General features: G+C 39.9%; 1 protein-coding gene across 1 annotated transcript; it reads right to left on the reverse strand.

Annotated features, from left to right (window-relative positions):
* Nucleotides 1-221: 221 nt before the first annotated feature.
* On the reverse strand, nucleotides 222-12168 carry LOC139719498 (IQ motif and ankyrin repeat domain-containing protein 1-like). Its single transcript, XM_071630916.1, has 10 exons — nucleotides 12060-12168; nucleotides 11340-11578; nucleotides 10494-10658; nucleotides 9637-9857; nucleotides 7750-7986; nucleotides 7104-7248; nucleotides 6178-6296; nucleotides 4687-4908; nucleotides 2060-2188; nucleotides 222-384 (listed from the first exon to the last, which is right to left on the reverse strand). The coding sequence occupies exons 1-10, from the start codon at nucleotides 12166-12168 to the stop codon at nucleotides 222-224; spliced, it is 1749 nt and encodes a 582-aa protein (XP_071487017.1).
* Between the last annotated feature and the right edge of the window lie 1111 nt (nucleotides 12169-13279).

The raw sequence follows: 13279 nt of genomic DNA on the forward strand, positions 1-13279 counted from the left end.
TAAGTAAGAAATCCTTTCCAGCGGGAGACACGGAGCCAGGGCGGGGGAAATTAACTCTCAAGCGGGAGGACGGGAGATTTGCAAAAATGGGCTTTCGGCGGGAGATCTCCCGTCGAAAACGGAAGAGTTGGAGTCTCTGCAGCAATCACATGCACGGAGATCAGTGTTCATGAGTGCTCTATCCATTATTTCGTAAGTAACCATAGATGGCGCCCTAGAGACTACTGGCTGAGAACCACCTGCAGGACATAGAACTTCTCCATGATATTCTCGTCAAGTTCGATTTTGGTTACGAGGTACATGACAAAGTTCTGCACCCGATGCTGCATGAATTTATTTCTGTTGTAGTCTTCACCATCACTGTCCTTCACAAGATACATGTATCTGAGGGGAAAAAATTAAAATACAGTGAGAAAATTCATTTTTGACAAGGAAGACATGATTTGGCAACATTCATCTATTCAGTGACAGACTAAGCATGGCGATTTACAGCGGAACCTCGTCATAACAAAGGCCTATATACGATGACAGTTTATACCTTGTTGTATCACGCTTCTTGGTGTATTAGAGTACACAAACAAAGAAAACAAAATATGTGTCATGGAAACAGTTTGGACCAGCAAAAACACCCTGTTATACGAGGGTTATGTTTAATCATCTGACCTCTACATAACAAGGCTCCACTGTATTCCAATATTTAGGTTTTCTACAAATGAAATACACTGAAAAGAGAACATATGAAACAGTTTGAGCATCTAATATCAACACAAATGTTGATACATGCAATACAGCTAGCATCACAGGTTGGAGCTCTTTTCTGCTTGTAAGTTTATTCACAATTTTTTTCCCCTTTTACACTGCTTAAAAATTGCAATCTATTACAAGTACCAACAATTTCATGTTCTTGATTACACCTGCCAATGCGTTCCTGATATCAAACATGTGTGGAAAGGAAACATGAATTTCTTTTCTCTTTTTTTCTGCTGTCCACTATTTGTGCATATTCCTTTAATACCAATTACCAGAAGCAAGAAGGTTTCTAATTTTCAATACTAATCATGACAGCCACAAATCACTGATCTATCAAAACAAGTCAGTCATATATTCATTTATTCAGCAGTTCTTCAAACACCTATTATGCATCATTAATTCAGAGATTACTCACTCTGTTAGTTATAATTCCATATATCATGTATTTGCTTATTCATTATTAAATAGTGTCTTCGTCCCCTCCCATCATTTATTCATTCTTCCACTCATTCATTCATGGTTTATATTTGTGACCATGCATCACAAAACCAACATAAAATCGCCAGCCATGGATTTTTAGTGAAGGGCAGATTCTTAAAGAGCAGACTCTAAACTTTAAAATGATGTATAACTCAATTCAAATGGACTCCCCTAACCTATCTAAATATTGGAAAGAAAGCACACACTCTGGAGAAGTGTGAACTGAGAAAAGAGGCTCTGAAGTTCAGGGTCTATTCAAGCACTTAATCTTTACCAAGCCGTGCTAGCTGTGCAATGAAAGGGACAAAACACAGGATGTAAACCACCCCAACAACAACAATGAAGGGATTATCAGCTTAAGCTGAAACTAAGCTTGTTCTATCAACACATGCTGTCCATGATTAATGCCAACTTTCAAAGCAGTACAGTTATCCTTTCAAAAGTTATTAGACTTGAAAGTGAACAGTGTATAAAGCATTTCAAGAAATGAAAAGGGGACTCTAAGACAAACCGGATCTTTCTATTCTCCCCCATAAAAGGGTTGTAGAAAAATTGCTGAAAATACACTTTTTCATCAATGTTATGATCTGAATAAAGAATAATGTAGAAGGATAGCTCTTTCAGAAAATATGAAAAACTCAATATTGACTCAGTTGACCCCTTTCAACTTTTATGAGTCCTCATGTAAAATCAAGGGGTGCACCTTTTTGTTTGTTTTGTGATGCATGGTCACATTTTGTTTTTTATTTTGCTCTTTCATACATCCCATTTCTACATTTTACTGAATGAATATTATCACAGGTCAGGCACTATGTACAACAATACTTACTTTTCCTTTTCCAAAATGCTTTTGTTGAGAATATCCTCCAGAAGGCCTTGGTGAACTTCATCAAATATTGAGACACACGTCTCAAACATGTCAACCTCCAGAAAGTCAAGCACAAATGGCTTTCCATACCTAACACAATGGAAAGAGACAAGGACAGGACAATCACATAAGAAAGCCATTGAAATTTAGGAAATACAAACATACATGTATAAAGAATCACTAAAATTTACAGAAGTTTGAGACAAATATCTTACAGAGAGCTTTCCATACGTTAACTAATGCTAGAAATCAAAGACAAAGGAGTATGACAAAGTCTGCAATTGTAGGAGGTGTTTAAAACGGATTTCAATGACAAAAGTGATTACCGGTAAACTTCAGAGTTCATTGGCCTTATATGCCAATAGATAAAAAATACTTTAAAGATCCATACATATTCCCGGATCATTACCAAAATTTATCTATCTGTTCCTTGTGGCATTATCAACTTTTCCTGCAAGTTTCATTCAAATCTGTTCTCAACTTTTTGAGTTATTTTGCAAACAGACAAACCAACGCCGATGATCACATAACTTCCTTCTTCCTTGACAGAGGTAATAAATGATCTACGTATTGCAGTCACACGTTGAAATCTAAACAAACTAGATATATCGCTACGGCTACTGATATGCCTCCGCCATAATGCATGGTTCTCCTAATAGGTCTATAGTACAATGTCTTGACAATGTGTGATGACAGTTTCACACAATTGGCAAAATATTAAAATGACAGGTTTGACACAAATGTGCTGAATGTTCACTTTCCTAGAACTAGGTTCAATTGGATGAATGATTAAAATGTCAGAGTGCAGGTATTTGGGGAACTGATGATTTTTACTTGACTTTTGACCCTTTTATAAGTTTATGCATTGAGTAATTTTAAAGGTATTGAGAAAAAGTATAATTTCAGTATCAAATGGGAAAATAGCATTATCTAAACGTGGCCTTTGACCTTTGACCTCACAGTTCCAAAGAGAATCACTGTTAGGTTGAACATGCATAAATATGTAAGTTTCATGATGATACCTTGAGTTACTTTCGAGATATGGAGGAAAAAGTGCAATTTAGCGCTTTCACTTGACCTTTTACCTTTTGACCTTTGACCTTTTGGCAAGAAACTTCCCTAAAAATATATATTGGGTAATACATGCCATACATCAAGTTCTAAAAAAAAACCTTCAGGCATATTGCATTTTAAGGAAAGTAGTGATATTTTGAGGAGTTGACCTTGACCTTTGACCCCCTGACCTTTGACCCATGACCCCCAACTTCCCTAGATAATCACTGCCCATCGGTACAAGCATAAGTTCCATGAAGATATCTTGAACCATTTGCGAGATATGGAGAAAAACATGAAATTTAAAAAAAAAATTCACAAAATAACCCATGACCTTTGACCTTTGACCCTGTGACCCTAAAATCCACACAAAGTATTATCCCCCAAGGATATACCCTCATACCAAGTTTGATGTAAAACCACCACACGCTTCTTGAGATATCAACAAAAACAAAACGGGACGGACGGACGTACGGACGGACGTACGGACGTACGGACGCACGACCTTACAGTGATATACTTGTGTGTCTACCCCTTTGTTCTCCCTTTTGTTAAAATAGACACACAAGCAAAAATTTTAGCCACACAAGCCTGACGGAATAAAGGCCATCTATTGTGCACTATTGTTCTCCTAGCCACACAAGCATACTCTCGTTAGCATGGACAGACGGACGTACGGACGGACGGACGGACGGACGGACGACCCGAAAACATAATGCCTCCGGCCACTTCGTTGCGGAGGCATAAAAATAGCATTTCCCCATGTCCGTTTGTCCATCTCTCACTATATTTCTTTTTTCTCCTTTGAAGATATCTACAAGTCCTAACCTTAAGCATGCTAATTGTTTGAAATGAGGTAATTTTACCTTCGAAGACTGGCTATTCTGAAACAATAACTACAAGAGGGATTTTGTCAACATCGGGGGCCCGTTTCATAAAACTTGTCATCAGTGACAACTGACACATTTCTATGACAAATTTGCTCTCAGCCAATCAGATGCAAGGATTTCAGTAGCTTGTGACATCTATGACAACTTGTCACTAATGACAAGTTTTATGAAACGGGCCCCAGGTCAACTTACTGTGTGTCTCTGCCATCATCATGGTGACACAACATTTGCTCCCGTCACAATTGCCCCGGTCGTCTTTTCTTTAAGGACTTACACTTAGGGTTAGGGTTGTGATAGGGTTGTAGGCTTAGTTTGATGTGAGGATTAGGATTAGGGTAAGGGTTCTGTTTGTGGGTAAAATTTATATTTGGATTAGTGTGCAGATATTTCATGGGAATAATTGTCGTAGGAGTACATATCATGGAACTAGGGCCCCTTTTCATAAAATTTGTTATCAGTGACAAGTTGCTATCATTGTTATAAGCTACTGAAATCCTTGCATCTGATTGGCTAAGACCAAATTTGTTATAGAAATGTGGCAGTTGTCACTGACAACAAGTTTTATGAAACGGGACCCTGATCATATACCTTTCCTAGAAAAGCTAGAGAGAGAAATAGGGAGACAAGAAATGTTCACAGTCTAACCTTATGGCCCCTAGGATCGCCTTCCGGATGACCTCCGGTTGCATGTGGTTTGGATTGAGAGCGTTGATGAAGTTGGTATCCTGGTAGCGGAGGAAGGTCGACGCCCGCCCCGACTCGTCAAAGAGGAGAGGCCATCGCCCATCAGCCTTAATCTTCCCACCCACGTCTCTAAGCAGCACGTCACTAAGCTCCTTGAAGTTCACCTTGACACCAATGTCAGCACTATCTCCTGCAAGGGGACAGAAAAGGCGAAGTTAATGATGATGATAATGATGGTGAAAATAATAATAATACTATTATGATGATAATAATTGTGATATAAAATTGACAGGAGACTATATCAGTTACTTTAGGGTTACACAATGAATAATCAAGATATATATTCGAAGAATAAACTATAATTTGTCTAAATTTGTGGGGAAAACGTGTGTCAATTTGATTTTCATACGTAGGTACACTTCATATAATCTTATCGTTGAATGTGTTGCTATAATAATCGTGTTATTACTATTTTTACAACGATAATGATAATTATAATATTGATAACATTGATAAAGATATACAGATTGACGTGGGAACATATATGTTACTTTATGGTTAAATTTCTATCAGGGTATATAATCAAAGAATACACTGTAATTCCTGGTCTAAATTGGTAAGAAAAGTGTACTGTCCATTTGACTTGATGTTTTTCAAAGGACAAGTTCACCTTCATTAACATAAGGATTGAAAAAAATGTAGCTATATTTGTAGAACACATCATTGAAAGTTTGAGGAAAATCGGACAATCTGTTCAAAAGTTATGAATTGTTGAAGTTTTTGTGCAGTCACCGCTAGATGAGAAGACTACTGCAGTGTATGATGTCACATGCGTTCAACAATATAAGGAAAATATAAAGAGAATTTCACAAAATTTCATCTTTTGAAAAAAGTACACATTCCCTTGACTCATTACTGACATATGTTATGGGTAATATTATTCCCATTGCCTTTAGAAAGAGGCAAGTCAAGTTCTCTTTTATTATGCGAAAAAAGTGAAAATATGTTGAATTTTCTTTATATTTTCTTTATACTGTTGTACCCAGTACTCATATGACATCACGAGCCTTAGTAGTCTCCTCATCCAGTGTTCCAACACAAAAATTTTAAAAATTCATAACTTTTGCATCGATTGTCCAATTTTCCTCAAACTTTCACTAATGTATTCTACTAATATTGCTGCATTCTCTCAATCCTTATGTTTATGAAGGTGAACTTGTCCTTTTAAGTACGCTTTCCACAATGATATTGCTGAATGTGCTGTTGTACATGCCCCCCTCCCCCAGCGCCCTCGTTGCATTTTGAGTTATTTTGCACACAGACAAACAAACAAACAAACAAACAAATAAACATACAAACAAACCAACAAACCTACGCCAATGAAAACATAACCTCCTTCCTTGGTGGAGGTAAAAAAGTAAAACATGCATAGTGTAGAGAAAGAAAACCCACATACCTGTTGCTGCCCTCTCTTGTTCCCTCATCTGCAGCTTCAGCTTTGTGACTTTCTGCCGAGCTTCTTCTGCATTGATCTTGGCCACTTCAAGGTCCTTCTCTGCATCATGCACACACTAGAGAGGTGCAGTACAGTATAAGATTTAAACAAAAATGAAGTTTTACAGAAATTAGAAAAATACTGATACTAATTACCCCTCAGATTGGCATTTTATATCATCACAGAAATCAGCAGGCATTTATAAATAATTTCCTTTTTCTCTTTATTCCCTCAAGGGGTTCAATATCTCAGTGTGCATACAATGTTTGTTCGGCAAAATCATTGTGTTGCTATGATCATTTCGTAACGAAATGACTGATTTCGTAACAAAATACAAGTAGGCCATGTGACACTTGGCGCTCCATACAAATTGTCCATGGTTCGAACCATGGTTTTAATTGTACCACCTTCATGAATTCGGGCCTTAGTGTCTGCTGTCAACACATTTACACATCCTTCCCATGTACGAGTGTGGGTGTGTTTTGACTTTACTTTGAAGTCTTGCAGCACGACTAAATGATTATGATCTCTTCCATATTATGTAAATTATTCCGTGGGGTGATTCACAATGAATTCAAGTTGATCTTAAAAGTTACAATCAAATAAAAATTATGGTATGCTGTGCGTGTCGTCAATGGTAACTTCCTAATGAAAATGGTAAGTTTGAGGACTTTTTCACATAGCCACTAAGATAGCTAAAACAAGTGACAAAGGAATTTGTTTTTAAATTTTCAAAACAAATCGCAGTTGATCCTGAAAACATTAATCAAAACTGAACAAGGAAACAAGTGGGATACCATAATTCTAAGTTCTTAACTTTTAAGATCAATTAAATTCTAAGTGAAACACTCCCTTCTTTTGTCTACCTATCAATACTTCTTACCTGCAGAGTGATGTCAGTCTTGAATCCTGTCAGCATGCACTTGTCGTGCTCCTCTATTCTCTTGTTCAGTTCGCAATATGCCTTGTTGAGCTGTTTCTGTGTTGCGTCATACATCTTCTGAACTTCAGCCAGCTGGTTTTCGAGTCTAGTGGGGGGGGGGGGGGGGGGGGAGGTGGGGAATATGAAACACAAGTCTTTAATACAAGAAGCAGATGCGTTAGCAGCAGCAATTGTCAAATCAGGGTGTCAAATCACAAAAGCAACATCTTGTAAAAATGTCTGTGACCTCCTCATACTGTATGCGAAAATATCTGTACGCTAAAATAACAGCTCTTAGAGTAACCCTGCAAATGTGATCCAATTGTACAAAGCTAGCCAACCTACTCAGGTGTAGCAATGTCATATTCCGAAAGAAAGACCATAATCAACATGGTGAGAAAATAGGAGTAAGGGGAATTAGGTGACCTTTATCAATTGGCTCTTAGTTTTCAGCCATCCATGCCAGTTGGCAAAGAAAACCCTCCCGCGAGATGAGCTCATGCGCTAGTAAATCATGGTGCAGTTGAAGGTAATTAACTCCAATCTCATTAGAGATACAAAAGATTTGACTGGGTCAAAGGTCACCAAAGTCAAAGTTAAAACTCACTTGGACATCTCGGCCTCGTGCCTCCTCTGCTCCTCCTGTCTACGCTTCTCCTTGACCTCCTCTATGCGACTCAGGAGGGATTCTGTCATGGCGACGTCCCACGATGCCAGCACCTCCCTCACCGCATCCTGGGAGGCCACCTGCTCGGGTGTGGCACCGTCGTTGGCATAGAGACGAGGATCCGCCCCATTTTGCAATAACGTCTGGACGGCCTCCAGGTGACCAGCAAAGGCAGCTCTATAAAAAAAAAAGTGATGATTTAGTTGACTGTCATGCATGATAATTGCAAGAACTTTTTCAAAGCTTGTCTGGCTTCATTTTTGACCCAGTAACATGAGGATTTGTGGAGTGGAAAGGCTGGCCAGGTTCGGATATAGTTGAAAATCCCTGTAATGAATTGTGTACAGCATCATCACTGATCTCTGTGTACGGACACACAGCTGAAGAATTTCTACTAGAGTCCACTATCCCCAATGAGCGTATGCTTCGATGCACATAGTCACTGATTGGTGTTATTCATGGTTTTTCAATGTACCCTGGTGGACAGCAAATGAATTGGGCCACTTACGAATCCCCATGCTACTGGGTCTAAAAAAAGTTTCACTCACTTGTTGCTTTTGTTTCAATTGTGTCACAGCTAGGTGGTGACGTGGCTCAGTCAGCAGTTTGTATGCCTTACAATTAACCCATTGAGGATGGACTGATTTTGCCACAACACGCATTTCCCATACACACATGCCCGAGTTTACTCAGGACTAGTCCTCAACGGGTTAAATGGCTCAAGTTCGATTCCCACCAAAGCTAGATGAGCAACGTTCTGTGTAATCATGCCATCCCATCTAGCAAGAGGTAAAGACACTCTGTCCCTCAGATGGTGACACAACATTTGCTCCTGCAACAATTGCTCCGGTCTTATTTCCTCCAAGGACTTCGGGTTAGGTTAGGTATAGGGCCCTAGTTTAGTTTGATATGAGGATTAGGATTAGGGTTAGGGTTATGTTTGTGGGTAGAATTTATGATTGCCTTAGCATGCAGAAATTTCATGGGAGCAAATGTCATGGAACCCCCTCGGATAGATGGTAAAAGATCCCACTTTTATTCATTCATTGCAAAAAAACAACAACAGGGTGATAACCCTGTGAGAACCCACCCCACATACCCACACCTGAAGATGGGCGAATGATGCCAACTCCTTGTGGTTTGCCCCAGGTAACTAGCAATAATCAGCAAACAGTATCAACCAGGAACATTGTGCTATATCCTAGGTGAGAAGAAAGAGAATGCTAATGGTCAACACAAAGTTTATTTGGACAGAAAATCACAAATTAGGTTGTCTGCTAAATCGCAGTGGCATGATGCAAAGTCCCACAGCCCATAACCAGTCCTGTAACCATTCCATGAGGAAAGAGTCATAACAGAGCTCTAGTGTGCAGTACAGCACAATGAAAGACAGCATTCTATAGGCATTGTATGTACATGTACTTCATCAAATTTGCAGAATTGAGCCAAAGTTGTGTATATTGATTGGGCACAATAGGTTATTGTACCTATAAAAGAAGATCTCTTAATTAGTCAGGTCGCTTAATAGTGAAATTACCATTACACAGCAAATGAAAGCACCAAGTTCGGAGAGATGACCCCTCTGGCCTCAGGACCTACTGTACTCATTGATAAATATTATAGTAGGAGCTCTCTGGAAAATTGTTATTTTCATGGTATAAATGCTGAATTCCATTTTGCAGAAAATTTCGTGGGTATGAAACTTTCGCAAACTTTGCGAAAAAATTTAAAATTTGAAAAAAATCTCAAAATGCGACGTTAAGCGACCTGACTAAATGTGCTGCAAGCAAGATCAAGCCATGAGCGGTCATCCTGACCACTGCATACCTGTACAGAGGAGTCCTCTCAAACTGACCCCTCATGTTAATGTCTGCCCCACGGTCAAGCAGCATCTGAATCACATCCGCAGCGCCGCCGCTGGCTGCTTCCGACAGGGGTGTGTTATTATTGGCGTCTTCACAGTTCACCATGGCCAGCTGGTGACGCGCTCTGATTGCCCGCCCTGCCTCATCTGTGCCAACTCCGTCAGAATTGTCTCGTGCGTCCACCTAATCATGGGAGTACAACCGTATGAAGGCCTTAGTCCTAGATTACAACACAAAGGGGATTTGCATATCTATGTTTACGGGGTTAACCATCACATGATTTTTTCTTTCTCATTTTATATCTCCTTTCTCAATTTGCACTGGTACGTTTCTTGTATTGGTTATTTGTATGCCATACTTGGCCCGCATTTCAGATTGTGTAAATCAATCCATGCAATATGCTTTCCAAATGAAGATTTTTTTTAAAGTTCTTTTATAACTTTGGCTGCAAAGCATCTAATTTCTGAGAATCACTTAAAATCACTTAACATGAAACTTAAAAACAAACAAAAAACAGCTTGAACTGTTTTTCAGCTACCTTGTGATTATTTATAATTTTCTTTTTGTCCTTTGCTAACATATAGCATCTCTATCTTGAGTTATCAATGAAGACACAGCTGCACTATACAGAGTTTATCATGAGCATCACCATACCAAGATAAGATGGCAGTTCACCACAGTAATGTACAAGGTCTTCAGAGTATACAAGTTATTACTAGATACAATGTGAGATGTGATTTCACTCAGGGTGGTCATGTGTAAAGGTTGGGAGTTACTAGAGTATCTTGGCTACCACACGGAATACCATCACTGACTGACCTCTTTGAGGACAGTTAAGAGTTCATCCAAGTTTCCGTCGAACGCGGCCTCAAGCATTGTCTTTTGCCAGGTCTTCTCTTGTTTCTTCCTTTGCCTCATCTCCATCTCCTTTCGGTGCTCCTCCTCTGCCCTCTCTTGTTCTTTCCTGACTATCGCAAGGAAAGCCTGATGATTGTATTAAAGTAAACACAGAGGTGAAAATGCCTCATAGTTATATCCTTTGTACACACTTGTCATGCATCCTATGAAGATTCCAAAAATAAAATGATGTCGCATAAGGTATGGATTTATCAAGACATCAAACTGTTTAGAGTGCAATTATTAATGGGTAACCTTGATTATTTCTTGAAACTGGTGGACTTTCCTCAGCCAAGTTTCTCCTCCTTTCCCCCCATGCGACACTGTTTAGATTGAACCTGAAAGGTTTATCAATGAAGGATCTATACAGTAACATGTCTTCTTTGCGATTCATATCCTTTCAGATTCATGAAAAGGGCCATGCTCAATATATCTTGCCAAATTGGTAAATTAAAAGTACAGTAGACTTTGATGCAATACCTTGCTTCTTGGTTGTTTAAATATTGCTGCACATAAAAACAGGTTGGAAATATCGTCCTGGTTGGAAACATTCCAGATGATGTCAAAACTTCAGAAAGTTTTTGTTTTTTTTCTTGGGGTGGGGGGTTGGTAGGCTTTTAATTTTTGTTACAAAGTGAAAGTGAGACAGGGGATACAATATTATTATGATGTGGACTAAAATACAAGAGTTTGAAACCATGGAATCAAAGTGCATATCTGAAATGTTTGGATAAGCTGGCCCTGGGTTGCCACAACTCCTGTTCTCACCTCTTTCTCCAGTTTCTCCACCATCTCCTCATAGTCCTCCTTCTCCTTCCGCAGTTTCCTCAGCTGACATTTGGCGAGGAACCGGCGCACCCATTTCTGGATCTGTACGGCGGCCAGGTCCTCCTTGCTCGGTGCTTTGGGCTTAGCGGGGGCTGCAGCGGCTTTCTTTGCAGCCGACTTGCCTCCTGCTTCCTTGCCACCCTTTGGAGCAGGGCCCGGTTTCTTTGCACCAGCTCCAGCTTAGGAAGGAAGGAGGGAAGGAGATCCATCAGAAGTCAGATTTTAAGAAAAAATAAAGCACGAAAAGATGACGAAGACAGAAAGGGGATGATACACATTAGACGGAAGAAGAGAAGAAATGGTATAATACAGTTCAAATATGAGATGTAGAAAGTGGAGAAGAAAAAACAAACAGAGAAGAACTTATTGAAGAAGTGTCTTCATCAATTACTAGAAAAGTCGTGTAAATTTTAGGCCTAACCGTGGCGTTATAATATACCTAGTATAGCTCCCTTGTCATGTTGACATGCTTGGCATCTAGACTGAGTGATTATGGCCGGTATCTGTCTCTTCACGGTGGGTTTCGTTTCTAACGTTGGGACATGTATTTTAATTAAATTTAAACGCTATTAAACGGGGGAGGCTAACCATTATCCCAACGTCAGATAAGAACTAAAAAGTTAAGAAGCCCACCGTGCAAGTAGTGCGAGAGGTCCATACCTTTGCCTGCAGGAGCTGCTGGCTTCTTTGCAGTTGTTCCAGCCCTGGAAGTGGTGGGCTTGGCAGCTGGTTTCGCACCAGCTTTCGTCACTGGCTTCTTTGGAGGCATCCTGTACGTTTCAATTGAGGAAACGATGCTCCCCCTGCCTGCCTGCCTGTTGAATTCACAAATCCCTGCTCCTGGATTTTCCTACAACCCACCCAACGGCATCAATCCAACCCAATTATCCGTACAACAACCCGGCACGGTAGGTGTGTATATGCGGCGCGGTGTATGAATGTGTGCCAGTGCAGCTAGCTAGTAGCCGCGGCCACCGGCGCGGCCGGCTTGCCAGCTAGCCAGCATCTCTACCCCTACGGTTTTCTACGTGCACACAACACTGGACGGAATTAGCTTCATGTACGGGCGCCGTAAAATATACCATCAGAGAAACGATAGAATAATTAACATGATTTCACAAACAACTGTACATGGTATTTACAGTCAAAATTATTTGTTTCTTCTTAAAAGTTAATTGACATTTAGTGGTGATGTAGATGATGTTTATAGCATCTAGCATTTTGTTGTATGGATAAAAACGACTGAAAAAAGACTGAAACTGACGCCGTTTCGTTGCCAACCTAGCCTGCATGCGTGTGGCGGCGCGGCGCCGGGATCGGGAATACGGTAACGGAGTCAGCGAGCTGACGCTACGTACACTGTATACATGTACAAAGCCCTGCCGCTTTCTATTCGACGCGAAAGATAGAATTGTATGACGAAAGGTCTGCTTATGAAGAGCTAGAAAATTAGCTGCATCATGCATGTATTACTCATATTCATAATTTATGCAAATAAACACCACGCGTCAATGTGTAAATGCACCCCTTTGTTTTTGTTGCTGTTGTTGTTGTAGGTTATTTTGGGGTTTTTTTTTTGTTTTTTGTTTTTGTTTTTTAATCAGTGCTTCTTCCCTAGAATTCTGGATATCAATGAATGACTGGTACATGGTATGCCTATATTCAACTAGGCTGTGCATTTCAGTACCGATAGGGTCCTACACATTGCAGTTCTGTTGCAGGGAGGTGGAAAGAGAAACTTCTCCTTGTAGGCTCTACCCTGGAGTAGGTCTGTAGACATGAACTCACCGATAGCTCTATAATAGTCAAAGCCATTTCTTGAACTCTTTGCAAGAGTCCCTTGTAAAGTTTGTGTAATAGATGTGACGATCTCATGAAGA

The sequence above is a fragment of the Diadema antillarum genome, unplaced genomic scaffold, assembly GCF_040938485.1.
Source record: "Diadema antillarum isolate AM-2024a unplaced genomic scaffold, OU_Dant_1.0 scf00000111, whole genome shotgun sequence".
Taxonomy (NCBI): domain Eukaryota; kingdom Metazoa; phylum Echinodermata; class Echinoidea; order Diadematoida; family Diadematidae; genus Diadema; species Diadema antillarum.

Coding starts and splice junctions, on each gene's coding strand:
- LOC139719498 (XM_071630916.1), bottom strand. CDS start 12,168: ATGCCTCCAAAGAAGCCAGTGACGAAAGCTGGTGCGAAACCAGCTGCC. Junction 10,659..11,339: donor TGGAGAAACTGGAGAAAGAG/GTGAGAACAGGA, acceptor TACAATCATCAG/GCTTTCCTTGCGATAGTCAG. Junction 6,297..7,103: donor AGACTGACATCACTCTGCAG/GTAAGAAGTATT, acceptor GCACCTCTCTAG/TGTGTGCATGATGCAGAGAA.